The sequence below is a fragment of the Leishmania martiniquensis genome, chromosome 35 (genome assembly GCF_017916325.1).
Source record: "Leishmania martiniquensis isolate LSCM1 chromosome 35, whole genome shotgun sequence".
Taxonomy (NCBI): domain Eukaryota; phylum Euglenozoa; class Kinetoplastea; order Trypanosomatida; family Trypanosomatidae; genus Leishmania; species Leishmania martiniquensis.
In genome coordinates, this window is record NC_090170.1 from 740001 (window position 1) to 767477 (window position 27477).

At 61.0% G+C, this 27477-nt stretch overlaps 11 protein-coding genes across 11 annotated transcripts; all 11 read left to right on the forward strand.

Annotated features, from left to right (window-relative positions):
- Positions 1-367: 367 nt before the first annotated feature.
- On the forward strand, positions 368-685 carry LSCM1_00945 (uncharacterized protein; the record flags this gene model as incomplete). Its single annotated transcript, XM_067318571.1, has 1 exon — positions 368-685. One exon carries the CDS (start codon positions 368-370, stop codon positions 683-685), a length of 318 nt encoding a protein of 105 aa, XP_067174676.1.
- Positions 686-1436: 751 nt separating this feature from the next.
- On the forward strand, positions 1437-2390 carry LSCM1_00946 (uncharacterized protein; the record flags this gene model as incomplete). The annotated part of the gene is made up of 1 exon (XM_067318572.1): positions 1437-2390. One exon carries the CDS (start codon positions 1437-1439, stop codon positions 2388-2390), a length of 954 nt encoding a protein of 317 aa, XP_067174677.1.
- A 769-nt stretch (positions 2391-3159) lies between these two features.
- LSCM1_00947 (uncharacterized protein) lies at positions 3160-4551 on the forward strand (the record flags this gene model as incomplete). The annotated part of the gene is made up of 1 exon (XM_067318573.1): positions 3160-4551. The coding sequence occupies one exon, from the start codon at positions 3160-3162 to the stop codon at positions 4549-4551; it is 1392 nt and encodes a 463-aa protein (XP_067174678.1).
- Positions 4552-5243: 692 nt separating this feature from the next.
- Positions 5244-7118, forward strand: LSCM1_00948 (uncharacterized protein; the record flags this gene model as incomplete). The annotated part of the gene is made up of 1 exon (XM_067318574.1): positions 5244-7118. One exon carries the CDS (start codon positions 5244-5246, stop codon positions 7116-7118), a length of 1875 nt encoding a protein of 624 aa, XP_067174679.1.
- Positions 7119-7969: 851 nt separating this feature from the next.
- On the forward strand, positions 7970-8677 carry LSCM1_00949 (uncharacterized protein; the record flags this gene model as incomplete). The annotated part of the gene is made up of 1 exon (XM_067318575.1): positions 7970-8677. The coding sequence occupies one exon, from the start codon at positions 7970-7972 to the stop codon at positions 8675-8677; it is 708 nt and encodes a 235-aa protein (XP_067174680.1).
- A 1266-nt stretch (positions 8678-9943) lies between these two features.
- LSCM1_00950 (uncharacterized protein) lies at positions 9944-10579 on the forward strand (the record flags this gene model as incomplete). Its single annotated transcript, XM_067318576.1, has 1 exon — positions 9944-10579. One exon carries the CDS (start codon positions 9944-9946, stop codon positions 10577-10579), a length of 636 nt encoding a protein of 211 aa, XP_067174681.1.
- Positions 10580-13201: 2622 nt separating this feature from the next.
- Positions 13202-14200, forward strand: LSCM1_00951 (uncharacterized protein; the record flags this gene model as incomplete). The annotated part of the gene is made up of 1 exon (XM_067318577.1): positions 13202-14200. The coding sequence occupies one exon, from the start codon at positions 13202-13204 to the stop codon at positions 14198-14200; it is 999 nt and encodes a 332-aa protein (XP_067174682.1).
- Positions 14201-15159: 959 nt separating this feature from the next.
- Positions 15160-16935, forward strand: LSCM1_00952 (uncharacterized protein; the record flags this gene model as incomplete). The annotated part of the gene is made up of 1 exon (XM_067318578.1): positions 15160-16935. One exon carries the CDS (start codon positions 15160-15162, stop codon positions 16933-16935), a length of 1776 nt encoding a protein of 591 aa, XP_067174683.1.
- A 1189-nt stretch (positions 16936-18124) lies between these two features.
- LSCM1_00953 (uncharacterized protein) lies at positions 18125-21292 on the forward strand (the record flags this gene model as incomplete). The annotated part of the gene is made up of 1 exon (XM_067318579.1): positions 18125-21292. The coding sequence occupies one exon, from the start codon at positions 18125-18127 to the stop codon at positions 21290-21292; it is 3168 nt and encodes a 1055-aa protein (XP_067174684.1).
- Positions 21293-22405: 1113 nt separating this feature from the next.
- LSCM1_00954 (uncharacterized protein) lies at positions 22406-25168 on the forward strand (the record flags this gene model as incomplete). The annotated part of the gene is made up of 1 exon (XM_067318580.1): positions 22406-25168. The coding sequence occupies one exon, from the start codon at positions 22406-22408 to the stop codon at positions 25166-25168; it is 2763 nt and encodes a 920-aa protein (XP_067174685.1).
- A 1369-nt stretch (positions 25169-26537) lies between these two features.
- Positions 26538-27287, forward strand: LSCM1_00955 (uncharacterized protein; the record flags this gene model as incomplete). Its single annotated transcript, XM_067318581.1, has 1 exon — positions 26538-27287. The coding sequence occupies one exon, from the start codon at positions 26538-26540 to the stop codon at positions 27285-27287; it is 750 nt and encodes a 249-aa protein (XP_067174686.1).
- Between the last annotated feature and the right edge of the window lie 190 nt (positions 27288-27477).

Here is a 27477-nt window from a genome sequence, read left to right on the forward strand (position 1 = left end):
TTGCGCCGCCGTTGCCCGTGTTGCGTCCACGGGATTACGTCCCCTTCCCTTTCTTCGCGAAGAATTCGACTGTAAAGGGGCGAAGAAGAGGTGCCCCCTTTGGTCTATCCCTCTTCTCTCCTCATGCTCCCCTGCGCACCACTCACGTGGTGCCGCTCGTGGACGCGCTTCAGTGTTCTCGTGCCGTGCCACCGCTATGCCTCCTCCTTCACTCTCTCCTCGAACTTCCTCCTCTCTTGACCACTGCATCGCCGTGCTTTGCTTTCACCTGTTGCCGCCGCTCTCACTCTACTCTGCGCTCGACTGGCCCGGCCCTGACGCACACTTCCATCGAAAACAACATATCTGAAAAAAAAAGAGGAGCGAAATGTCTGCACCAACCCCCCGCACCGGCATCATTGCCGGCTTCAACAAGGGCCACGTGACGACCCGCCGCCCACGGCAGCCGTCGCCGAATGATCGCTTTGCCGTGCCACATAAGCGTCTGCGCGCGGTGAAGGCCATCATTGCGGACCTTGTTGGCTTCTCCCCTCTGGAGAAGCGCGTGCAGGAGTTTCTGCGCGTCGGCAAGGAGAAGCGTGCCTTGAAGTACTGCAAGAAGCGCCTCGGCGACTTCACGGCGGCCAAGAAGAAGCGCGCGAAGATGGAGGAGGCGCTTCGCCATGCGACCAAGAAGCACCACTAAGCGGGCGTGACGTCTTCCCAAAACACTTTACTTTCCCTTTGCTTTTGGTTTCCATAAGGTAAACAAACTGACAACAACAGAAAGAAGTGCCGTGCACACGACACACGCGGTGTCGACGCCGCGTGTGTGCACGCGTTCGTACATGCAGGTGCACGCCTCGTGCCCAGCTGCACGTGCGATCGTGCGACGCATCTGCGCCGCCCACCGGGGTAGCAGGTGCGTGGTGGATCGGAATGGGCACCTCGGAGCGCGGTATGCGAGGACGTCAACCAAGCCAGGCGATCCCGCCCGCCGTGCCGCACGGGTGGTGGCGAATGCCTCTCCTCCTCTTTTTTTTCGGTGCGGCGCAGCGGCAGCTAGCGCGGTGGATCCGGAGAGTCTTCGCCGCGGCGCGCGGTGCCACTGCAGATGTACTCTCGAACAACGAGAACAAAAGAAAACCGAAGCATGCCCATCGTCCTCATCCATACCTTTTTCCATCTCCGCTATTCTCTGCCTCCCCTCCCTTCCCTTCCCTGGTACGTGCGGTCCTCACCCACCTTTGCGTGCCATGTGCGCCTCCGTCATACGCTTTCTTCAGAATATCGTTTCGGCACCGTACCGCTGCTCGGACTCTCCGGCGCCTCTCTTCGTGTTCAGGAAAGCTCTTCCGAAGCTGACTTCATAGCATCCACGCACTGCATGAGGCCTTGCGCTGCACGCCCGCAAGGGATGCAACTAGATCAGCTGGTGGAGTCGTTCTCGCAAGGAGATGCTTGACCCGCAAGCAGCTGACCTTGTGGACGCTGTTGCTCGGCTGTGTGTGCTGCGAACGGAGGACTACACGCTTCTTCAGACTGTATACGCCCGCGCCCGGGGTCACCATCGCCAGCAGCAAGATAGAATGCCACATGTACCGCATTCTTCACCCGAGCCAGCGGGTGACGCGCGCGGCGCGAGGGAGAGCGAGGGAACCGCCAGCGGTGCCGGCAACAAGGCTTATATCCGCTACCTCACCGAAGAGGTGCGCGCGCGCGAGCAGCGCCGATCGAGCGAGGAGTGCGAGTGGCTGGAGGCCGTGCAACAGTGGGCAACTTGCTTTCAGGGAAGGGGGGAGGCTGGTGCCCAGGGCCAGGCATTCCATGCAGCGCTTCGCGAGTCGGCCTCTTCAGGAGTGCCGGCCATCTGGTTGTTTTGGGAGCACGGGGGTGAGAGTGTGTTCCAGCGCGTCTATGCAGCGGTGGTCCAGAAGGCCTACGAGCTTAACCGCTTGGATTTGACCAATACCCCCTTCGCGCATATAAGCGGCTCAAAGTGCTTATATGATCACAGGGCAACCGCGGCCGTCGCCTCGGTGCCCGTGCCCCCTTCCCACATCAAATATGTGCACGCGTTGCTCTTCCCACCCTCACAAGCTGCGGAGTCATCTGATTCGCCGTCACGCATCTTGGCTGAGATGCACCCGATTGAGGCTCATGACCCATGCGCAGTGAGCGAGGGGAGGCGGTCTCGCCTGCAAGCGAGCCGACACGTCTGGCTCGTGCTCTTCCTTTTGTGGTGCCACATGGTGGCTGCCAGTATGGCCACCTCGACAAGCGCTGCGGCGGCAGCGGAGCGGCCGCGTTATGAATCTGCGCTCCTTAGCCCCGCAAGAGACTTCCTCGTGAGCCAGTCGCGGCAGCTGCAGTCGTTACTAGAGAAGTTGCGGAAGATGGCGTGTGTGTAGTGCAGCTCATCCGCCGACTTCCTGTTGCTCTACGTGGACTGTGCTGCATTCCCCGTTTTCTCTTCCGGCGTCGCTACTTCTCCTCTGCCCCTTTTCTGTACACGGCAGTTGTGCAGAGGAGATGGAGGAGGAAGAGGGGTGATGGCGCCCGGCCGGGAAATCTTGCTTTGAGTTCTCTGCTGCTAAGTCAGCTGAAGCGCTACCGTCCTCCTGTGAGATGTACATCCACCTGCACCCCTCCGTTGATGCGCATGCACTGTGAACATGGCGGGAGGAAAAACAAGAGTGACCAACCAACGCTAAGGCGGGTGCTGGCCAACTCGGCGAGAGGAAGCGACGAAGAGGAGGGCGTGAATGAAGAGTGAAGAGCGGCGTAGCGCCGCTCTTCAGTCCCCTTCCCTCTTCTCTTTGGCTCTCTTCACCCCTCGCGGGTGACTTCATGGGCCATTGGGCGCTCTCGGGGATGTTTTCGTCCCGCGCTCTGGCGCTTGGCTTGAGCTCCAGTACTATCTCGCCAACAACCGCCGTTGCACCCGCTCCCAAAAACCCGTTTCTTTCCCTTTTGTGGGCTGTTCGACCGTTGTATGGCGCACCGCCATCGCGGGTGCGTACCCATACTCGCACCCACGCTTGCATCTTTGCCCCTTCTCCTCCCCACTTCCACCCCCGCGAGCGCAGGCCTCACTGACTCGGAGGTGCGAGCGAGAAACGAGAGGCGGAAGAAAGGGAGAGGAAGGCCGCACAAGCCTCTGGATAGGGGGTGAGACCGATGCCGTGCAGGTGCGCAGTGGGTCGCGTGCCGGGCACTGCAAATACGAACGAGGTAGCGCCTTTGAAGGCCGCAGCACCCACCGTGCTAAGCGGTGGGAGCTTCGTGGATGCTGAAAACTCCGACAACCCAGCGAGCAGCGCGCCACGGTGCTTCTATTGTCTGTGCTCCGTCTGCGGTCAGGAGCTTGCTGACGTCCCTACCGTCACGTGCGACGCCTGTGGATCTCAGACGCATATCACCTGTGCCCGAGACGCCTATTCGAATGAATGGCTTTGCAACGAGGTGGCCGCGACGTCAACAGCCGCCACTGGTGCGTGTGGTGCTGCCAGTTTGCCCGATGACGCTCTGGACGTCGAAAGGAGCCGACGGATGCCGAGCGCAGCGCCGGCGTCGCACGATGGAGAGGGTACGGGAAGCTCGCCTACGCCCGCCGTAGCTGTTGCCGCGTCATCGGGCTTGCCACTTTCCTCGCCGCTGGGTCGAGAATCCTCGCAAGCGAGTCTGCTGCTGCCATCGCACGCGCTCCGCTCCGCTGCGGCAAGGATCGACAAGATGTACAACTACTATTGTCACCCTGACTGTGCCATGGGGATGGAGGTGCTGCGCAACCCGCAATTCCATGCAGCCCTCTCGCGCAAAGTCGAACGCGCCTTCGAGCGAGAGTGGGCACGCGTACGAGAGTCATTGGTGTCCGCTGGTGTACTACATGACCGCACGCACAAAGGTGACGCAACCGACGACGACGCATGTGGAAAGGAGAAACTGAGGCCCCCCTTGTGCCCGCCCGTCAAGAGCCCTTCTGCGGCCCCGGTGAAGGAGGAGAGCCTGGAGGACAACAGTGCCGCATCATCCTGCTGTCCCTCTTTTTCCTCACCGACGCCGACCCCTTGCCCCGGGGTACCCGAGAGGGGCGCGCGCGACTGCGCATCGAGCGCGAGTGCGGCGAGTATCTGCGACATGGCTGCCTGCCACCCGGCTGTAGCGCTCGAGGTGCTTCGTCTTTACCATCAGCTGCGCGCCGAAGCGTGGGCGGTGTACTTTGAGCAGGAGCGGCACCACTACGGGCACCCGCTCTTTTACCCGCCTCCGTTCCTCGACATTGCGCGGGACGCAGCGGTAGGACACGTTGTGGCGGCCGCCTCCCCCCAGGGGCAGGCCGCTCGACTCTACCTTCTTGACTGCCGCACCCATCCCGTGGGATCGATGGTGGCGATTCCAGTTGGTGCCCTGACGCGGTGGCAGCAGCCAGCGGCGGCACCGCTTATTAAGGAGAACGACTCGAACAATTTTGTGGCGGAGTCGCTCGAGCGCATCGTGAAGGATGTGGTGGTGCCGGAGACGGTGGTCGTGTACCAAAAATGCAGCAAAGAAGGGCGAGTGCTGACGTGAGCGCATAGGGACGGGGGTGCCAGAGTAGCGGAAACGACGACCAGCGAAGCAGGCTATGGTGCAGATTCTCTGTCTCCCTCTCTGCGGCAAAGGCCCGCGGATCTACAGCTTCTTCGCTCCGGAGGCGCATGCTCGACCCTTCTCGATTTCTTCTGCCGTACCGACTAGAGTCGCTCGCGGACTGCTATTGTGGAGCGCGCGCAGCGTGGCCAGGCACGAGGGGCAGCGGCGGCAAGCCATACAGCCTGAGACTACTCTGCCACAGCAGCAATACACACACACACGCACACGCACGAAGGAGCGTAAAGGCGTCCATCTCCAACGCGCCAAACTGCGCAGTGGCTGTTTGTGGATCAGCCATCTTGAGCTGAGTGCAAGTGGCCGAGCAACACCGCCGGTACTGCACTACGAGGAGGACGGCGCCGTACGCTGGCACACAAACTCGGGGGCTCAACCGTCACTGCCCCAACTACTCTTGTATGCTCTCCGTCTTTATCACAGCTTCCGTGTGCTCTTGTGGTCGTGCCAGGCGTTTCGTGCTTCACCCTCATCTTTTCCCGCCCTTCTCTGGTTAATCTATTCGCGAGAGAAGGCTGACCCTGCTGCTTTGCCCGATTGCGCTCGGCTGCCCTCTTTGCATTTTTTATGGGAGCTCTCCGACGCTGGTGACGGCGCCACCCAGGTTTCAAATTATGTCCGAGTGCACCGTGTACTCTCCGTGTGGCCGGTACGTCGTACGGTTTGCCTGGGATGCGGAGCGGCAGCTCCTCCTCCTCACCATCACCGGGAACCCACTTCGACCCATCACAAGTGGCGCGCCGGCCGCCGAAGAGAAGAGCCGTGAGAAGGCGGTTGCTGCTACTGCAGAAGATGAACCCCTCACGTCCTCCTCAGAGCTCCACCCGCTGCGGCTGGTCGCCTCGCTGACGGAGGCGGATGTTCTGGCACTGACAACGTCCGCTGGCGTCCGAAAATCGTTCGCGAACTTTGCGCAGATGCTGTACGACGCGCTCATCGGCCGCTCCTCATGTGTGCGCTTCTTCGTAGAGACGGTGGCAGAAATGAAAGAGCGTATTCAGCGTGATGTGCAGCGGCAAGAGCGTCCTTCCCGCAGCGCGCGGTGCACCGAGGCAGGGCCGTCGACTCGGAGACGCTCCGGTGAGCTAGATATCGATTCAGCTACCCTCACCTCTTTATCGATGACGGGGGATGGCGTTGTGGTCGATAGGGGCAACGGCCGTGTGCGCGCCGCTGTCGGTGATACGGTGATCGAACTAGACGAGGACATTGCCAGCGAGGTTCTGGCGCAGCGGTTCTTGACACTAGACTATGATGTTGACTTCACCCGCGCCATCTTCCCCATTCCGCTGCTGGCTAGTGTTGCAGAGGGGGCGCCTAACGAGGGAGCGGGCGGCGCCAGGCGCGCCCGCAAGGACACGGATGGTGCTTCCCCGGCCGGCCATGCGGAGGCGCCTTTAGAGCCTTTTGCAGTGAGCTCCAACCTTTCCACAGCTGCATCGGCGCCGGCGTCAGAGGCTGAGGCATTGCGCAGCGAGCTGCTCCGTACCCGGGCACGTCTTGCCCGGCTGGAGTCTGAGAACGCGAAGCTCAGACGGGAGAATGAGGCGCTTGTGCAGCTGAGCCGGCAAAAGATGCACGAGATGCAGCGGCTGTGCGAGGACTTCCAGCACCAGGTGCAGCTAGCTGCGGATACGGAGAAGCTGAGGACAAGGAACAAGGAGTTGCGCGTACAGCTGCAGGAAGCGCTGGAAAGCCAGCAAGCGCTGCGGCGCACGCTAGAGCGAACACGCAGCCAGCATCGTCTTCTGCAACCCGCTAGCGCTACCGCGGGTGGCGGGGGCAGCGTTCACAGGCTCGCCAGTGGCCAACGTCGCTGTGAGAACCCCTATCTGCGGTCGCTGTCTCGAAATTCAGGCAATGGCAGTACCGCAGCGTCTTCACGGCCGCCATACGGCAGGCAGCGATCGACCGGCAGCACAGCGTCTCGCGGATCAGCTACACGCCAAGGACGGCCCCTGACGTCTCCGAAACCTACGCCCACAGCCTTGCGGCGCAGTCAAGCGCAGCGTGCACCATCCTCACCTCCAGCAAATCGGTGCCGCTCTAAGCGCTTCGACACGCCGCCGCCGCCGTCAGATCCAGTGGCCCCCATCGCTGCGGCTTCACTGCGGCGCCGATCACGTAGCGGCTGGCGGGATGCTAGTGGCAGTGCCAGAGGTGGGGATGGCGACTCGCCTGCGCCGCTCGGTCGCACCGGCGGACGACCAGAGAAGGCGCAAAAGCTTCACCGCAGGAGCAGCAGTGCCACCGCGCCGCACCGATCGCGGGCGTGCTCCGCACACTCGCTACCGCGACGAGGGCCTAGTCTGTGGGCTGATAGCAGCAGTCATCCAAGTCCCTGCGGCTCTGTGACCTCCTCACGGTGCTCGAGCTCGAACCATGAGCGGCTTTACCGCACCGCAACGGCGAGTAGCAGGATGCATGAATCACCAAAGGCGCGCCCCGCCGACCGCGCCACCGCTGTTCGGCGAGCCGTGTATCGCTGAGCAGCACCGGCGAGGGAGGAAAGGGCGCCACTACCCCCTTTTTTTGGTGTCGGGTGGCGGCGTGTGTTGCTGTGCAAGAGGAGCGCCTTCGCACTGCCGCTGGACCGCACCTCCCTCTCTCTGCCTGTTGGTCGAGGGGTAGGGGGAGAAGAGGGGCGTATCGGCTGCGCCTTTTTTCCCGTCTCTCACTCCCCGTTTGGCGCTCCGATTCTTCTCCTTCGCTTCTTCTCATCGCTCTTTCACGTTAGACCTCACCGGCAGACACGAGCGACGGCGTCTTCACGCATCCGCCCGCGCCTCCCTCGGCTTCGTTTCTGTTTTTTTTTCGTTTGGTGCGCCTCATGACCGTTGTCTATAGATGGGGCTCTGCAGAAGCTGGAAAGCCGCTCCTCCTCCCTATCGCGTGCTTGGGCATCCCTTCTCCAACGTCACCGTGTTTTCATTTGGAGACCAGGCAAGAAGCGCAGCAACAAGAGGGGGCCGTGAGTGCTTTTATTACATTGTCACAACCCTCGCCCCGCGAGATGGAGGCGTAGAGCTCAGCGATGGGACACTCTGAGTCTGGGCGTAGGGCGTGCGCAGGATGTATCCCCATCTTGGTGCGTCACCTCTGCCCCCCCTGCCGCCTTTCCAGGTGAGAGTAGGAGGCATCGTGGATCGCTGCATGATGCCTGGGTGGTCGATCGCCGCTTCTCCATCGCTCGTCTACTCCAGCCATGCCCGCCTCTCTCTTGTCCCTCTTCGTATCCCCTGCACCGGAGCTCGGTGCTGCACGGCACCCGGACTTTCCTTCTTCCCTCCCACCTTTTCCGCTTTCTACACCGCGGCACACAGTGTAACGCAGCGAGGGTATGCTGTGCACCTCTCGCGTGCCCCTCGGCCACTTCAAGCGGCCTGGCCGGAAGTCGCTCGATGAGATCTGCAAGCTGAGTCTCTTCGAGATGTCCACACCACATCAGGTGGCGACTATATGGAACCATCACCACACGCAGTTCCTCCAGTATTGGGGACGGACTATCTCTTCCGATGCGTACTACGCTCTGGAGCCGCGGCTGAAAGCGTCGCCGTACTTTGTCGTTCCGGTGTTTCGCGACAAGGGGCTGTTTAATGCCGTGACAAACTTTAAGGACGGCCTCGTCGGCGTCACACCTCTTGGGGAGTGGCAGAGGAAGCAGGACAACGCGCAGATCCACATGACCATTCAGTTCTTCACTGAGCTGGCCCGTTCTAAGCGGCTGGTGCTGGTTCGCTGCGAAATCAAGGACGAGGTCTTCAAGCGTCTCGACTGCATCTTTGTTACCCAGATGCTGCTCAAGTACTACACCTTCCCCCAGCTGTACGAGACGTGGGTGGAGACCTTCAACAAACGGCCGGGGCATTTCGACTACCACACCTTCCTGCGGGCCATGAAGGATGAGGCGGGTAAGAACGAGATAAGGATCGAGGACAAAAAGTCCGAAATGCGCCATGACGCCTTTGGCCCAATCATCGACACCCCGCCGGACGCGGTTGCGAGGCAGATTATGAGCTCGTTGGACGTGGGAGCTCTGAAGGCGTGAGGGGTGCGCCTGCCGAAGAGCGCACAAGGCATATGCATGCGAGTGTGTGTGTGTGCGGATTAGTGCAGCAGAAGTAGGCCTTGCCACGATGTTGTTTGTGTGTAGCCGTTCACGTGTGACCGTTTGCCGGTGCTAATGGCGGTCACCGTCGCCTTCCTTCTTCACCCTCGCTCAATTAAGCGGCCGGTGAGCACCCTCACCGTTGCTCTTCACATGACGGAGGAAAGCAGAGAGGGCCCACGTAGCGAGCGAGAGGGGTATGTGATGCTATGCGAGTGCGTGGGTGCAGTCAAGGTGCTCCTGGGCAGCATGAGCTGACGCGCGCTCGTCGCGCCGACAACAAAAGCTGCGCCCTCTTCTGCTCTATCCTTTCTCCCTCTTCCAGTGTACTTTCGTGCTTGACTGCGTGCCCATACTGTTGCCATGACGCCAACCCTCACACTCAACGTCGCACACAGAAGAGGAAAAAACAGGTCTCTCTGGTAGCCGCCTGCGACGGTCTCTTCCAGGTGCCTTTTGAACCCCAGTCACTTGAACTGAGAAGAAACGCCTCCCTCGACGCTAGTCCGGCACTGTGAAAGAGCTTCGCTGTATGAAAGAAGTGCCTCTGTCTTTTCTCTCGACACCAAGCGCTGCATGCTGGCCAGCTGTATGCGCTCTCTGCAGCACTCCTCGCTGCTTGCCCCCTCCCATTTCTTCTCAGTCTTCCTCTCTTCTTCTGCGTCTCCTCTACCTCACATCTGTCTTCACGCCGTCCCCTCTTTTCTCTTCCCCCTTCGTCGCTGTATTCCCACGCACACATCTTTGTGCATGCGTGTGCGCGTGCCCTTAGACACAGAAACGTCTTACCCCCCATCTAACCTCTTCCATCGCTTTCTTTTTTTTCGCGGCCTGGCCGCATTGTCGCTCCCTCCCTCTCCCCTTCCTCCCCCGTCGCCTCCGGCTCCGTCCCCCCCTCCTGTTACACACTTCTGCGTTGTGTGTTACACGCGTGTTCTTCTGTCTCGCGTGTCTTGCGCGTTCCCCTTTTTTTTTCTTGGAGCATTCCACTCCGCCCTCTCTACCGTCTCTCCGCCGTCAGCGGCAGTGCGATCACAGCGGCTTTATTTTCTCTCGTTCACCGGTGGACCCCCTCCCGTCCTGGGCAGCCCTCCTTTTCCTCGCTGCGACGAGTGCGTGTAGGGCGTTGAAGAAGACGGACGTCGTCGGCTTCCCTTCGCCCTCCCCCGTCGGCCTTCTTCTCAAATTCTCCGAAGGGACCGCGCCATGCCCTCTGCCATTCCGGATTATCAGCGGACGGAGAAGTGCGCCGTCGCCATCTTTGGGTGGTCGCGCACGGAGGTTGGCACGCCACGGTGGCAGCAAGCCGAGAGTGTGGGTCGCCTTGCCGCCCAGAACGGCTTGACTGTCATCACAGGTGGCTATGGTGGCTCCATGGAGGCGACCAGCAAAGGCGCGCGCGAGGTGAAGGACGTGGCAGCGGTGGGCTCTCCTGCTGCCTCAGTCGAAGTTGTCGGCATCGTAGTGTCGGAGCTGTTCCCTGACCGCCAGATCGAGGGGAACAGGTACCTGACCAAGTTGTTGGACTCGACATCGCTGCTGCACCGCATCGAGCAGCTCACCACGAGCTCCCGCTACTTCATCATCCTTCCTGGAACGATAGGCACACTGCAGGAGATGGTCACTATTTGGGTCCAGAAGATCGTTCACCCCCGCGAACTCCCCATGCCTGTGATCGTCGCGTTCCGTGACCCATGGGAAAAGTGCTGCCAGGGCATCACGGAATCGCTCCAGCTCTCCTCCCAGCACGCGAATGCGATCCACTTTGTCGACACTCCAGAGGAGGCGATCGAGTGGATCGTGAAGGATTCCACTGGCGATATCGATGGCTCGCAGGCATGATGGAAGACTGCGAGGCGGCAGCCATGGTGTTGGTGGAGGGCCCCAAAAGGAAAGTTGGTGCGGGACGGGTGCTTACCCGAGCGAAAAAAAATGGGGGGGGGGAAGAAAGATGCAGGTGGTGGCCGGCGCGGGCGCCATAACAGTTACTTGTAAGCACTGCGCTACAATGAGCGTGGGGAAATACTGCTCGGTCTAACCCGAGCAAATTCTTCTCGCCTTCCGTTGCTACAACTCTACCCCCCCCTCCCCCTCCTCTCCCCTCCTCCTCCCAGGTGTGCCATCAGATAGGCACACATGGGGAGAAGGGACAATGCATGCGTGTGCGTGCGCTGCGTTGCAGCAGAGACGGAGGAGCGGCAATCGAGGCGGCACAGTGTCGGCAACAAAGCCCAGAAGTCCCATGGACCAAAGGCAACGATATTGACGAACGAATGGAGAGCTGCAGGAAATGCGCCGGCCCTTCTCAATCGGTGCCCGTCCACGTAGGCAAACGCATCGCCGTGTGATTGGTGAGAAGATGATGAAGTGATCGTAGGAGCGCGATGTGTGTAGCGGGTTTTCCTGACAGTGGCGTGTGCTTTGTAGCAATTCGCCGCATCTGAGGAGGGCCGAATTTCGCCACATCTTCGCGTCGCTCGGAGGGTGTCATGCATCCGCCTAACAGAGCTGCTGGCCAGGGTCTGGCCTCGTTCGCCCCCCGTCCCGTAAGGCGTACATGTCCATGGGGGTGGGGTGCATCGTTTATTCATTTTTTTTACTGGGCGGCGTCCTTTTCTGTGAGCGCGTTGCACGTCGTTGGCCCTCCGACTTCTCGGGGCGGGCGCAGGGAAGAGGAAACAACAGAGGAGCCATAGCAGAACCGGGCTGGCCACCTTAGCGATATCGGGCACTGACAACGCCCGCCATTGCTAGTTGGTTCGCGAGGTGAAGGCGCGTAGGTAGAGCGGAAAGCAGCCCAGCACACGTGGGGAACAACGCCGTAGCAGCGCTTTCCCCGTGACCGCGCTCGACGCTGCGAACTCTGCGGCAAGCGCGGTAGCATGAAAGCCCACAAGGGGGGTTCGGCACCCCGCCAGACGGCATTGCGATCGATGCGGGCGGCCCTCCGCGCGCCTCACCCTTGGAGGAGTTCGCTCGGCGCCCCGTCGAGGATCGTCCTGGCTGCGTTCTCTCAGCAGCCTCCCCGGCGACGCCCAGGAAAGAGTCAACCGGCGGCTTACCTCCTCCTCTTTCTCCTGTCTCCGCCCCTCTCCGCTCCTTCCTCTGGGGCCGCCGCAGCCCTCGAGCGCTCCATCCGCTTTTCTCCGTCGTGGCCGTCTGCCGAACTGCTTTTTTCTTTCGGCCAGCCCCTGTGCGTGTTTGTGTGTGTGTGTGTGGGGGCGGAGCAGTGGTATGACTGCGCTTTGAAGGAGGGGGAGGCGGTGCCACTTTAGCGGACACATATTTCTTGCACAACAGAGTTGGGTGAAAAGGGGAGGGGGTGGAATGAGGGGGTCGAGATATAGGTCTCCAGTCCGCTTCCTGTGTATTCGGGTGGGCCCGTGCACACCCAGCTCAACCTCGCCTTAGGCTCAGCACCCTCTGAAGCCTTAATCTGAGGGTAATCGTTCCGAGCGTCGCCTTAGCGGCGCCCTGCTCCACTTTCTCGAACAATGATCGGGATGTACTCTCACCTCGTGTGGCGGTCTTCTCCGATGGAGTACGTACACCGCACGCTTTGTGTTGCTTTTCCGGAGCAGCATTAAACGTGTAAGGGAGAAGAGGCAGATGGCCCACATTCTTTTTCTTCACGAAGGGAGGCTATACATGGCCGTGCCGCGCCCACTGTGTGCGGCCTGGTCATGCGGGTGCGCACTCAGGTGCTGCTGTGGATTATTGCCGCATCTTTCTTTCCCATTCCTCCGCGCTGTGAAGACGCTTTTCAGGTGCTGCTCTTCCTCTCGTCTCCCTCATCTTCCTCCTCTCTGGCCTTTTTCCTGATGCGCGGGGTGCTCCTCGCGCCTCACACAATGGTGGAATAAACTCACCCCCCCTCCCACACACACGGTCTATTCATCTTTATACAGGATTCACCTTGCGCGCTTTTCCCTGCTCTTATTCCACCAACGACCTCCGCTGTGTCTTAAACACAAATACACTCTCACACATAGCTGCCCCACACAGATACAAAAGGCGTGGCCGTGTGCGCGCGCGCATTTGTCTGCGGCGTTGCATTGTCTCAGCAGCTGAGCGCCAGACTTGGAGCGAGTCGTTCGGGCGTCTGTGGTACTGCATCGATTGCCCCTCCTCTCCTTCCCTTTATTCAGCAACGAGGGGCCGCTACCCGCAAGTCACAGGCATCAAACAGGCGTCTACCAGTACAAGCACAGTTGCTCTCCTCTTTTTTTTTTTGCTGTCCCCGTTGCGCCGCTCCGCTCTACCCCTTCTTGTTCAGCAGGATACTCTTCAGCCTAGTCACCCGCGCGGCCTTGTGCGTTTGCATGTGTGTCTGTGCTGCTGCGTCGGGTACCGTATTCGCCCTCCCCTCCTTCCATCTCTGGTGGCTTGCGCTGCTCTTGAAGGATCTGAGCTGTGAAAAGCACCTTTACTGATCAGACACTTTCCTCAATTTTGCCAGCCGTGATGCTTGTGCACGAGGTGGAGAAACGGTACAAGCTGAAGGTTCCCTTCTTCCAGGGTACGCTGGAGGAGGCGAAGCGGCACGCTCAGCATGACTCCCGCTACCTTGTCCTGTACCTGCACAGCCCGCGGCATGAGAACACAGAGGCATATCTGCGCGAGGTGTTGGCCGCAGACGAGATCATCGCCCTGCTGCACGAGAGCAGTGTTCTCTTTGGAGTGAGCGTGGCCGATACGGAGGGGACGCTGTTGGCGGAGGAGCTTGGCGCTCATGCATTTCCGTTTGTAGCCGCATTGGTCGGCAACACAGTGGTTCTGCGTCTGCAAGGTTACCACAGCCGCGAAACCTTCCGCCGCGAGTGGCGCTTGTGCACCGACGATTGGGATGCTCACTTAGCTGAGGGTATCGTCCTGGCTGCCGAGCGCGAGGAGCGCGAGCGCGCGCGTATTGCGGAAGCTGAGGCGGCCTCCGCGATGGAGGCTGCAGATCGAGCCATCCTCGAGGAACTGCTGCGAAAAGAGGAAGATGAGCGTCGTGCGGCTTTAGGGCGGGAGGCTGCAGCGCAACAGGCCGCCGAGGAGCGCGCGGCTGCTGAGAGACTTGAGGCGGAGGAGAAGGCGCGGCAGGCCGCCGAAGAGGCACGGAAGCGCGCACTTGAGGAGGAGCGCCAGCGGCAGCGGGAGTTGGCGAAGCAGGCAGCAAAGTGTCAGCTGCATGATGAGCCCTCCATCGATGTGACCACTGACGAGATGGTGCAGATCAGTGTGCGCTGCCCGTCCGGGAATCATTATGACCGTCGCTTCCTGCGCAGCGACCTTGTGGATCAGCTGGTGCTTTTCGTCCTGACGCTGGATGAGCTGGCGGACGCGACGGACGCATCGACAGTGCGCTTCGTGACAGGCTTCCCGCCGGCACCGTTAGTGTGGCGCGAGGGGGAGACGCGCTTCGGCGATGTGAAGAGTCTCTGCCCGCGTGCGGTGGTGCTCCTGCGGCGTTCTTGAGCCAGGTCGGCCGTTATGTTACGCTTTTGTCCTCCGCAATGTCGGCCGGTGCTTCCCCCGCCACTATTTTTTTCGCCTCTTCACCTCCCTCGCGGGGCACTCCACTCGTCGCCTCTATTGTCCTCCTGCCCTTCTCGCGCGCCCCGTCCCTCTTCCTCTCTCACTGCAAGTGTGCGCTCAGGAAACGCGATGTGCTCGCAGGAGCGTCGTTTGCCTCCCTCCTCGCTTCGCCTTCTCGTCTCTCTCTCTCACGCCCCCCCACCCCCTGCTCCGGTGTAGAGGCGTCGAGGCCTCGTCCACCAACAATACGCTATGCACCGAAGGCCGGAGCCCACCTGAGTAGTTCCCATTTCGATGTGCCCGCATTGTAATTTCCCCTTGTAATTGTTTTGTTGGCGTCGCGGCTGGTGTTCTTCACCCCTCTTCCCCTCCTTTTTCTCGTGCCTTCTCTCAAAGGGAGATGAGCAGTGCCCTGCAGAGTTACACGGCACGTGGTCTTTGTGAGACTGGAGCGTCGCGGTGGCATCCGCAGGGAGTGGGGCGGAGGGAGAGAGGGAAGGGGGAGGGGAGGGGGGCGCCGTGTCCAGGTTGTCTTCTGTTCTCTCCCCGCGTCCGTCCAGGGTGGGCAGCCGCGACTGTAACCCCGCCTGCCCATCTCCGAACGTGCGTCAACGGACTACAGGTGGCTCGCATCCCCCCCTCGCCTCCTTCAACGCACACACTCGGCATCGCGGACACTTTCTGACATTTCCGCAACGTCTCCTCTGTTACACTTCCGCTGACGACCTCTCTTTGTTTCGGTGTCGATTAAGCTGGGAAAGCGCACCTGAACGGCAACAACAGCGCGCACACACACACGTACGTATGCACCCATACACCCGCGTGCGTACTCAAGCTTTGGTCGTTAACGGGCAGCCCCAGTGGCGAGGACCAGGAAAGGAAAGACGAGCAAGGCGACCATGCTGTGGTGCAGCTCTGTCGTGCGGGCGAGGTTCCAGCCGTACTCCATGGCGGTGCAAACGCGCTTTAAGTGGCGGCACAAGGAGACGGACCGATGGCGGCGGCTGATGGACGCGACGTGCTTCCAAGTGGATTGGCTCGGTCAGACGAGCGGGCCGAACTTTTCGCAGTACAGTGGGCACTGGACGCACATCATCACCTGCGCGCACGTGATCACACCCTGGGACTATCCGAACTACTACCCGCCGCAGGGGCCAACTCGCTTTGTCTCGCATATCACGCTGGCGGACACGATGACACAGGTGCGCCTCGTCTCGGTGCAAGGTAACGCCGTGTACAAGCACTTCACGTCGAATCAACATGTCTTCGTGCATTCGAACCCGCGACTGGACCTGTGCGTTGTGCATCCGGAGCAAAATCTGAAGCGCAGTGGCGAGATGAAGATGATGTGGATGCAGAATGAGGGATACGTTATGCGTCCGCGGTTAGAGATCATCGAAGCGCTGAAGGTGGGAGACTATGTCTGGGTGTACGGCATGTCGGCGCATGAGTCACTATTTGATGAGGAGAAAGGGCCGGAGCCGCTCATGATTCCGACCGGTGTCCGCGCTCGCGTGCACGCCGTCACGCGCGAGCACTTTTTCCTAGATACTAAGGCGCTCGAGGACAGCCCAGATCGTGGCCGCATTCAGATGGGCATGTGCGGCTCCGTCGTGATGCGCAACGGCAAGTGCGTCGGCATGCTGACAGCGACGGTGCACGAGGAGAGCGACTGTAAGGAGCTGGCGGGGACAGCTATGTGCACCTACTCCTCCGACATCTTTGAGTTCTTGCTCGAGGTGGAAAAGCAGATGAGGAACCCCATTGCCCGTCAAGATCAGGAGGAGACACGCTTTGAGCAACGCCGCCGCGCGGAGGGGGGCGTAGTGAGGGAGCACAAGCACTGGGAGCTGGACGAGAGCCGCACGGCCCGCCACATACCCGTCCCGATTTCACTCTGGCATATGGAGGAGAAGTGGGTGACGGAGGAGGATTACATGAACAGCGCCGTGTTTGGCCGCAGCGGCGCTTTTAACCAAGAGACACAGGAGAGCGCGCTGGGCTACGACATGAACACCGCTAAGACGAACGGCGACCGCCCAGGCGACATCGGCTCCTTCGCGACCACCACCGCCACCGGCAAGCCAGTGATGCAAGGTGAGCGGAAGGACTACGGCCCAACTGGCGTGTACGGAAACCCGGAGGGGTTTGAGAAGAAGGATGTGTGGGACTACAACATCAGCTCCGAGCTGCGCTCCCTCTTCAACGAAACGATTGATGGCAAGGATGCGGAGAGCCTTAACATGATGCGCAAGTCGCTCGAAAACATCCGCGCACAGCGGGCGATGGAGAAGATGAAGGAGAGCGTGATGAACCGCACCAATCCGGACTTCGATCCGATGAAGGGCTACGGCCACTACGGCGGCAACGCCGAGGCTGGGGCTGACAACTTCAACCCTGAGTACGCCTCCGCCGCCTCAGCCCGTGAAGGTATCGGCGATGCGTACCGCCACGCGCAAGCAGCGCAGCAGGCGGTGCGTGAACAGCCAGGCGACCGCACATCAGCTGCGTCGTCGGCGCCGCCACCGCCGTCGAGTGAGTCGGCCATAGACCGCAAGAAGCGAGAGAGACGCGAGGCGGAGGCCAAGTATCAGGAGGAGCTGCGCCGCCGTCATGGACAGCGCGCCGTTCCCTTTGGTGACGAGGACCTCGTAGGGCTCTGGGAGCGACAATGAGCACCGATGCCGTCTCACCCGGCGCACCGAACGCCGCGCGCTCTCGTGAGAGGTGTGCGGGCGCACGCGTTTGACAAAGTGCGAACGTGTGCACCCGTATTGTGCGCATGGCGGGGCATCTGTACATTTTTTTCTATCCTGCACTGCTGGTGTCTGCGTGCCCCCCTCCCTCCTCCTCCTTCTCCTACCTTAGTAGTCCCTGTGCATAGCTGTGTGCGTGTGCGCGTGTTTGCCTCTGAAGAGGGCGGGGCGGTAGGAGGAGGACGGCGTGCTGTGGACCTCATATGGGTGCGTAGAGGAAGAAGGGCCACAAGCGCATACAAGGGCCAACCTACGGAACGGATAGCATTCTTACCTACTGGTGCTGCTGAGCTGAAGTTGAGGTTTTTTTTCTGCGTGGTGGGAGGGTGTGGAGGAGCGGTTAGCGTAGGGCGGTGCTCCTATCATCTCGCGCCCAAGCGTTTAGGTCAGCATCCCCTTCTCGGCTTGCTTGGCCCCATTCTCTCACCTCTTTTCTTTTCCATATATTGCGCGTGCACATGCGCATGTGTGTGTGTGTGTGAGGGAGGGTGGTGGTAAATTTCTGCACCACCTTCTCGAAGTGCCTTCCGTGGTTTTCGTCGTCAACGTCGACGACACCTCCATGAGCGGCGCCAGCGGGACTGGCCGTATGCTCTCACAACCAGCTACTTGACCTCCTCCACTTCCTTCGCTGTTTCCTTCTCATATGCTCTGACTTCTCACGATGCTGCGACCACCGCGAAACTGGAGCACGCCTGCCGCTCATATTCTGCTCGCGCACCTACATCACGGCACACGTCCGACCTTTTTCGACGCCGATGACGAAGGGACAGTGAAGAGTTTACCTGCTTCCACACATATACGAGCTCGTCGTCATTGATCACGCAGGCGCGCGGTGCTGGGATACCGCGGGACACACTGATTGCGTGCGCTTGCCTCACTCATCTTGCACATTGAACTTGCACAGGGCGCCCATTTGCTTGCGTGCTTGGCCGCTCGGAAGCGGGCGAAGTACGACGATCGACACGCGAACGGTCTCCCGCGCATGGCGAATTGTCTTCATTCTTCCTTTCCTTTCTTTTTTTTCGCTCATTCCTCGTCCCCGCACGTGCTCATAGCCGCCGGCTGCTTCGCAGCGGTGCCCCCATCCCGGCAGTTGCTTTGAGCCATGGCCCGCGCCCAAGCCATTGAGACGAGGCTGGAGAAGCTGGTGCCGGCCCTGGATGAGTACTACACAAGCGGGTTCCTCACTCGCGACGAGACGGTAGAGGTGTCACGGCAGCGCCGGCACTGGGAGTTCCGTCTCGTTGCGAAGCCTCTTCTTCTTCTTGATGTGCGCGGGGCCATCGCGTACGAGCTGGGGCTCGAGAAGCGCCTTCGTGAGTATTGCATCAACACAAAGCTCAACCTGCAGCACCGTTGGGACATCGTTGACCGCATCGAGCGCATCTACAAGATTGGTCTCAAGCACCTCCGCAATAAGGCGGAGCACGAAGCGCTGCGGCAGGAATGCGTCTTGTTTATGAAGCAGTTCCAGCGCAATGGCAGCCTCAGCAACCTCTACGGCGAGCTTATGGTGATGCACCCGTGGCGCAGTGACATTTGGGTGGAGGCGGCGGAATGGCAGGGGTTTTCGCAGCACAACACAGACAACGCCCGCGCCATCATCCAGCAGGCGCTGCTGACCATGGCGTCCGAGCCGGCGGTCTGGGCCTGCGCGCTGCGTCTGGAGCTGCAGTTTGTGCAGCGTCTGCTGGAAGGGCTACTGGCGGAGCACCGCGAGGAGGTGGCCAAGATGCACAAGCGCGCGGCGAAAGCGGCTGAGGAGGGCGACGAGGAAAACCGCGCTGGTAATCCTAAGGCAGCAGCGGCGGAGGAGGCCACGTCGACGATCGCGCCGAAGCTGCGGGCTGAGAATGAGGCTATGGCCCAGGTGCTGCTTGACCTTGCTTTAGCCAAGACGGTAGTAGAGGAGGCATTCAACAGCCCTGCCAGTGGGGCGGTTCTGCTGGAGCAGCTGCTGGCGGTTACGGGTTCTTACCCCTTCGCGCGCGAGGTTTTGGAGCTCGCCGTGACAACGGCGGTGCAGAAGATGGCTGAGGCGTGCAGAGGACCTGCTGACGCCACGGTCGAGGCAGCGCGCGCCTATGGCTCCCGCTGCGCATCAGCCTCGTCTTCTCTCACCATTGCATCCGACCAGCAGCGACTCCGTGTGCGCATGCAGTGGCGTCATGGGCACAACATCGACATTGTTTTCGCGCACTACCTTGCCCTGGAGGACCTGGCCGTGAACCAGTACGCGACAGCCCTAGTGGACGTCACCACCTACCTTGCCGAGGGGGGCAGCGGGGGCGGCGCGACCGCGACGCCGCGAGGCCGGCAGAGGCAGCAGCAGCCGTTACCTGTCAGTGCCTCCTTCCTGTCCCCGTCGCTGGAGGTTCGTCGCCGCGCCGCTGTGAAGACAGTCGCCTCGCTTATGGCGTTTGCATTCGCGCCCGCGTCGGCCCTGGCCGAGCTGCCCGGTGTCTTGGCGGCTGACACAGACTCAACGAAGCGCTTTCCAGCTGTGCGGCAAGCCTTCGTCAAGGCTCTGTGTTGCCTCGCCGCCGTTTCAGCGGAGGGGGTGTCGCGGGTGTGCGTGCATCTGCTCCAGGCACCGGCTACCGCTACTGCTGTTACCAGCACTGCCGCGGCGACGACAAGCTGCAGCACCAAGAAGGCGGGCACGCATCAGCCACGTGACATGCTGAATATCACGACGGCGGCCCAATGGCTCCTCGGACGGTCTCAGCTCGACAAATTCACCATTCAGGCGTGCGTCACAGAGCCGCAAGAGCGCACCGAGAGGCTGCTGGGGGAGGTATCTACGGTCTCTGATGTGCATCCGCCAGCCAAGTCGCGCGCCAGGCACGAGGCTTCCGCTGGCACGCGAGCTGATGGGGTGCTCATGACGTGGTCAGTAGTGCAGCTGCAGGAGTTCTTGCAGGCGAAGGACAGGGATGCCCTGGTGCAAGGCGTCGGCGGTGTTGGAGGCTTGAACAGCGCATCGCCGCTGAAGTCCGCTGCAGCGATGACCGCTGAAGACGTGGACCGCTTCATTGTGTGGTGGAAGGAGGAGGAGGCGCTGCTGCGTGGACAACAGGCGGAGCCGGGGGCCTCCGGCAACGAATCCGCTGCCTCGCAAGCGCGACGGCGTGCGGCAGCAGTGAAGCTGCTGCATGAGCACGGCCTCCTGCCTTCTGTGGACATGCCCGCTCCTACAGGGAAGAAGAGTCGCGGCGACAGGAAGAGAGGAACTGGCAGTGCCAGCAGCGACGCTGCTTCTGCAAACGCGTGGGCCAAGGCGCAAGCCATGTTGCTGAATCGATCCAGTGCACTGCAGTTCGTCCCAGCCGCGGGCACTGCCTCACCGGCTCGGCTACCGCTTTCTCTATGGCGTGTCTTTAGCGCCTTGGAGACACTGGAGGGCTCCATGCAGATGAGCGAGAAGGCACTCTCGGTAGCCTCGCGCAGTGGCAACATCATCAGCGACTGCGACGACAATCTCGACAGCGGTGAGACCAGCGGTCGTGGCGTTTCAGCAGGGGCCAAGGGTGCGGGGGCGTTGTCTGCAAGCACGCGCCTTGCGAGCTTTGCCGCAGCCGGGCTGTTCTTCCTGAGTGGGGTGCCTCAAAGCACACTGAACCGCGAGGAGGAGTGGGTACGACTGGAAGGTGTAACCTCGCTGCTGCGGTGTCGGCTCTCCTCGTGGCTGGGACATGGAGTGTACACCCGAGACACGGTTGCCGAGGCACTGCAACGCGTCGAGAGCGACCTTGCCGAGGCTTGGATCGCGGACGTGCAAGGGCTGCTGACGTTGGCGCAACGGTGCCAGCCGTTGCCGCGCTTCGCGCAGACGCACTGCGTACTTCCTTTCTTGGAGGGCGTTTCGCTTTTCCGGTCTGCACCGGCACCTTTGGCAGCTCTCCCTGCGATGCCAGGCAGCGTTCTTGCACCCTCAAAGGCTGCTCGCGATGCGATCCAGGCGGCGAGGGAGGGGCACGAGGCGCTGCTGAAGCTCTACCACTTCTCCAAACACCCCGAGTCGTATCCCCCGCTTCTGTACGATGGTACCCCCGCCAGAAAGCTCGCACAACAGTCAAGGACCACGCCGAGCGTGATCGGTAAGGCGTCGGCAGTGGAGGTGCAGCATGCAAACGCCGAGGACTGGGTGAGGTACGTGCTGTTCGAGCGTACGGTATCGAAAGACTTGCTGAGGGCCAAGACGGTGGTGGAGCAGGCACGTCGGGCCGCGCTGGCTCCACAGATCTTCATGGTGAGGCTGAACGCGCTGTAGGGGGTAGACGGTAGTGGTAAGAGCTGGGCAGAGGTACAAAGCAGCGGCGGTGTGGTGCTTTGCCGCTCCCCAGCTTTAGGCCCGTAACACCACTTTTCTGTCACAGGCAAGGCCTTTCTACCGCTTCGCGAACTCCTCTGCTTCCACCATCTCGTGGCGCAAGGTGACGTGCAACGGGTATCCCTCGCGCCGATGAGAGAGAGAGTGGGGAGGGAGAGAGAGGACGGGAATCTGTTTGGCGCGCGTCTTTTTCTCTAAGTTGAGCGACGAAGGGTGTTTCGCTTCCGTTTGCAGTCATAGAGACAGCGTCCTCCGTCGCGGCGTTTTCTTTTGAATGACTGCATTTCGAGTAAATCTGCGTTTTTGACGGCTTGATGCGTGCCACTTACAACAGTGTCAGCGTGTGCTCCCCACAGCCACTCACTTAATGAGACACCATTGACGCACTACTGGTAACATTTCACACACACACACACACGCTCTCGGGTGCGTCGTTTAACAGCACGACAACGAAATCAAAACAAAAAATACTCGGGGGTTGTGCTGGGGGAACACATGGTGAGGGCGAGAGGCGCACATCTGTTCGCATACCAACGCCGAGGGGGCGCACGAAGGAAATGCACAGGATTCGGTCGACGTGTCGCTGTGTGCGTTGTGCAGCGGAGGCTGTGCCTCTTTCCTTCGGCGTGGTCTTTGCGGCCATTCAGTGTCAGACGCTTTTTTTTCTTCCTAAAATTTAAGCTTGGCGATTGCCGTTGCATCTTGTGCCTGCGAGATGGACCACGAGACCAATCTGGAAGGGGCGCTCTTTAGCACGCTTCGCTGGGAGCGGCGCAGCAGATGGAGAAAAAGGTAAGACCGCTGTGGATGCAGCTCTGTTCGCTTGGGGAACTTCGAGCTTTCCCCCCCTCCTTCTCTGCCCCCACTTCGCTTGCTGACTTCCACACTGCTACGCGCTCCCCCCTTTTTTCTCTGGCGCTCATCTGAGTGCCGACTGCCATCGCAAAATGCTTCTGTTTTTCTCTGTGCTGCACACGCACCCCCCCTCCCCCTCCCCCCACACAAACACAAACACAAAAGCTCCTCCTCCTCTCTGGGAGCCCAAAGCCCGCTATGCTCGGGAGGAAAGGACGCTGGCAAGCCATGCTGTGTAGTCGTCGCCCTAGCCTTCTCACAGGGGGGTCTCGCCTCACCCCTGCGTCCTCCTTCCAGCGTACACAGGCTCCCTGCCTCGGCACAACGGCTGCAGCGACCGTATGCAAATCGCTCGCAAAGCCATTCTTGGCGGATGTGGGCATCATCCACCCGAACGCCTCACTCCCCATCGTGCTGGCGGCACCGTCTGCCGACGTTCTAGCGACGCGCTTGGGGCCTGGGACGAGTGCGCACGAGACGCTTCGCCACGCGCTTGGCACACGGGATGCATATCGCATTTTTTCTGCGCTCTTAAGAGCTCAGCAGATGACCACCGGCACGCTATGCAGTGAACTGGAGCTCCTTCTCTCTAACCTCGAGGAAGAGGCAGATTCATTGGCAACGGTGATCTGCGCCTGCGTGGCTGTGTCGCTGAGGCCGCTGGACTGGCCGCCATGGGTATCGGCACGCTTTGTAACCGCTGGGACGGCGTCCATGCCGATGGCACCTAACTATGTGTCTATCGGCACAGGAAGGGACGCGGGTGCGGATGAAGCGGTCAAGGGAGTGGGAGAGGTCTGGATGGACGCGTCGCCGCTGCGTGTCACGGCTGCTGACATCCTGCGCCGCATCGCTTCACGGCTTCCCCCCCAAGGCGCGTGCTGCTCGGTGTCGTCGCCTTGTCTGACATTGCTCAAGTGGCTCGCGCTCCTGTGTGGGGTGGCGCTGGCATTGTCACCCAAGACAGCGCTGCGCCTCGCGGCTGAGGCCAGTCGGGTGTCTCTAGACGCCGCTGGGGTCGCCCTGGCTACATTCTGCGCGTCTCACTCGTTGACCGCTACCGGTAGCCGTGGCAAAAGCGCCGCCGCTGCTGTAGGCCACACACGTGAAACGTGGTGGCTGTCGCTCTGGATGGAGCTGACCCAACCCAGCACGCAGCCGCCGTGCCCACCTCCCTTTTCGCTGGAGGCTGTGATAGCCTCGCCGGCCGCGCTGGTGTGCACCAGCGGCCTACTGTCCGCTGACCTTCGCAAGAGGCGCGTCTCGTGGCATCTGCATTGTCTCATTGCGTCGAAGGAGGTGCACCGGGCGGCGCGACTCTTGGCCGGCTTGTGCGACGATAAATCCACTGCGCTGTGGGGTGGCGACGCTGCACCGGAGATGTGGACGCGGACCAGTACCCCGATCCCTGTCTTGGTGTCTACCCAGGCGGAGCTTCTCTCCGCTCTCACACCCCAGCTGCTGGGTGAGGATGGCATAGGTGAGCAGTTGGCACTGAGTCTGATGATGCATCTGAAGTGCGTGCAGTCGCAGTCGAAACAGCCTTGGAGCGGTGTGCCGCAGTCCCTGTCATTTGTGCCAACTGTCGCAGCAAACGCTCTCTTATACGCGCGCATGCTGCAATACTTATTGATGTCCAGCAGACATGTGTGCAGCAGGGACAGCTATGTACAGCATCTTCATGATCTCTCGCTTCTGCTGTCCCACGGCAGCATCTACGCGCTGGCAGCGTCGCTGGTGCCGGCAGATCAACCCTTGACAGCCGTCATGGTGGCCGCGAAAGATACCCATCGCGAAGGTCACATGCAGCTGCTCGTTGGCGCGCTGCGCGATGTCGTTGACTCTCTCTGTGAGGAACCCGCTCCTGCAGCCACCGGCGCCGCTACCGAGGAAAGCGCTGCCTCCACGCCGAGGGCTCTGGCAACTGAGTCAGCGCCCTCATCCAACAGTGTGGCGCCGTCGACGGGTAAGAAGAGGTGGGGGGCTGCGAAGGTAAAGGAAGTGCAGGGCCCCCTCGAGCTGGCCGAGGCATGCTCGAGGGGCGCAGCATCGTGGCGCTGGCGTGAGGATGTGCTGTCGGAGGCGGACGGCACGGTTCAGGCGGCGGTGCGCCTCCTCATATCGCTGCTGGAGTTGTGCTCTAGCCAAAAGAACCGGCTCCCGCTGCGCACCGCCGAGCCCAAGTGGCGGCGGGAGCTGCGCGAGCGAACCGCCGTGCGTGCGCACAAGTTCGAGCTGCTCCTGCAGGAGCTCCCACACGCAGAGCTGCGCGCTCTGCTGCACACCCTCTTAGGGCATGGCTACATCCGCGAGGGCAGTCAACTGGGTGTCTCTTTGGTGAGAGGCGAGCAGCTCGATTTGCGCTACTACACCCTACCCTTGCTCGGGTCCCTTTACGTGGCGGTGTCGGCCTTGCCGTCCAGCGCTTCGGCCCTCACCGGCGCAGAGGCGGAGACGGAGTCCGAAAAAGAAGCGGTTTACCGTATGTATCGGCGGCGGCTCGAGCTCTGCGGCACTGCTGATTTCAACGTCAGCGCCCCTTCGCAGCCGCGCGCTAGAGGCTGTCGCATCTGCAGCGTTGGCGAGAAGGAGCATCGTGACGGTGCTGCGACGCTTACGAGCTGCGACTCGGATGACTCTGGGGCTGCGGCAACCACGGCGCTCGTGTGCACGCCCGAAAACAAGCTTGTCCAGGCGCTGGTGCTTGCCAGCGCGCGTCCCGTGACGTCTTTCGAAAGCTACGCGACGGCTGAACTGGCGAACTGCTTACTGAACCGTCGCGTCATTCTGCCGGGGCGGGGAATGGTGGTGGATGTGGGGCCTGCTGGGGTTTCCTTCAATGACTCCTTTGGTGGAGGCACAGGGGCGGTCTTCGGCCCGTGGCGTTGCACAGGTGTGGTCACCTGGGAACAGGAAGGCGGCACCGCTCGCGAAACGCGTTTGAGAGGGGACGGAGACTAGGCAAAGTGATGGGCTTTGTATGTGAGCACTGATTGAGAGAGAGGAGGAGGGAGGGGGGCCGCATGTATGTGCAGAGGAGCACGGCAATCCTGTGTCCGCCTCAGATCCTCAGATTGGAGGAAAACACACAGATACACATCTTTGCTGAATAGCCGAACGTCTATGAATTTTCGTCCGGCGTCTCTTCCAACGTCCTCATCACAAAGACACACACACACACACCCACAGTCACACACATAAATATATAATGATGCGCGTGCCGGCCCAGGTCCACTCAGTCTCGCTCGCTCCGCTGTACTCCCCCTTTCTTGTGGATTCGTCTCCCTTTTTTCTCTCGTCACACTGCGCCGCCCCTGAAGACGTGCATGTAGATTGCCCTGCAACGCTGCATGCGTCTGGCCCCCTTTCCCCTCCTCCGCGGCGCACGTGCAGTGCGTCTCCTGCGACGATTCTGCTCTCGCTTTCTCAGAGCTGTGCTGACATGACGTATCTCCGTCTAGCGGTGCCTCGCTGCTTCAGTTCTGTGCGCTCCCCTCTCTTTTTGTGTAGTTTACTTTAAGCGTAGGCGAGGAGGCTCTCTCCATGGAAGCCCTTCTCCACTCTTCTGCGGCCTCTATTCTGCTTCCTCCTCCCCCCTCCTCCTCTTCCCCCACTGCCGTCCCTCGTGTGCTCGCGTTGCTCTCTGCGGCGTTGCTTGAGCGCTCCCCCGAACCTCAATCAGGTACCTTTTTTCTTCTGTCTGCTTGAGGGATGGGCGGGATGGGCACTCGAAGGCAAAGCTGAGGCTTGCGCAGGGGGTCGACGGCGCCGGGTGACCGAAGCGGCGCACGGCGATATCGAGGTGCTCTCTGTCTTTTTGTTTTCCTTGCGCTCTTTCTCCTGTCTTGCCTTGGCTGCAGGACAGGAAGAGCCGCACGAGGGACATCATGCAGGAGCGGCTCCTCGAAGAAGAAAAAAAAGTACGGCGACAGTAACGCAGACTAACGGCATCGCTTCCCGCGAAGCCGAAACGTGAGGTATACGAAACTCGGCGACAGCTCCCGGGGTAGGGAAGAAACCCCGAGCGCGGCAGTCGTGCAGGCTGGGTCCATCTCTTCTGCCCATTCCCATCCAGCTGATCTCGAAGGCGCGTCTTCTTTTTTTTCCAAATGCTCCTGCTGTGAACGGTTGATTTTCGCTCAGGCGCCAGGCGAGGATTGCGTGAGGGACCCATCGCCACCTTTTTCATGCGCACCCATGCGCACTCGTCCAGTGAGAAGCGCAGGCTCTCTTTGCGTACCTCTTGCCACTCTCCCCCCTCCCCTCTCTTCTCTTCTCTCCCGTCGGCCTCTCTTCGCAGCAGAGTGGCTTCGATAACGGTTAGCAAAAGATGAAACTCAACATCGCGTACCCCCGCAACGGGACGGTGAAGCAGTTCGATATCTCGGACGAGGTGCTCCGCCGGGTGCAGCTGCAGGACTACCGCCTCGGCAACGAGGTTGACGGCTCCATCTTTGGCAGCGAGTTCAAGGGCTACATCTTCCGCCTGCGCGGTGGCTCGGATAAGGATGGCTTCCCGATGGTGCCCGGCGTGCTCGCCCCCAGCCGTGTGTCGTTGCTGCTGAAGCGCGGTGCGATCGGCTTCAACACCTTCCGCGGCTACCAGGGTGAGCGCCGTCGCAAGAACGTTCGCGGGTGCGTGCTCGCGAGCGACATTGCGGTGCTGAACGTGACCATCTCCAAGGTCGGTGACCAGCCCATCGAGGGTGTGACGGACATCACGGCGCCCCGCCGCCTGGGCCCGAAGCGCGCGAGCAAGATCCGCAAGCTGTTCAATCTGTCCCGTACGGAGGACGTGCGAAAGTACGTGGTTCGTCGCCGCGTCGCCAAGAGCGGAAAGAAGGACCGTCTGAAGGCCCCAAAGATTCAGCGCCTCATTACGCCGAAGATCAAGGCCCGCCGTGCCAAGAAGGCTAAGGATGCCATTGCCAAGGTGCGGGCGTCTGCCGCTGAGCGTCGTGAGTACCTGCGCCTGATTGCCTCCAACCGCCGCGCACTGCGCCAGCGCGAGCACTCCAAGAAGCACACCCGCAAGGTGCACGCCCAGCGCGCCGAGGTGGCTGCGTTCCAGAAGAAGTAAACGGATGAGCGCGTGTGCCGCCCTCGCCCTCTCTGCTGAGTGTATGCACGCCGGATAGGCTGCCAATACTCTTGGGGAGCGACGAGAAGAAAAAAAGGAAGCAACCAAGAGCGGTGTCTCTTACCCGGCACGCACCCATCTACACACGCCCCCCCACACACACACACTCACGCAAGCGCGCGGAGGCGGT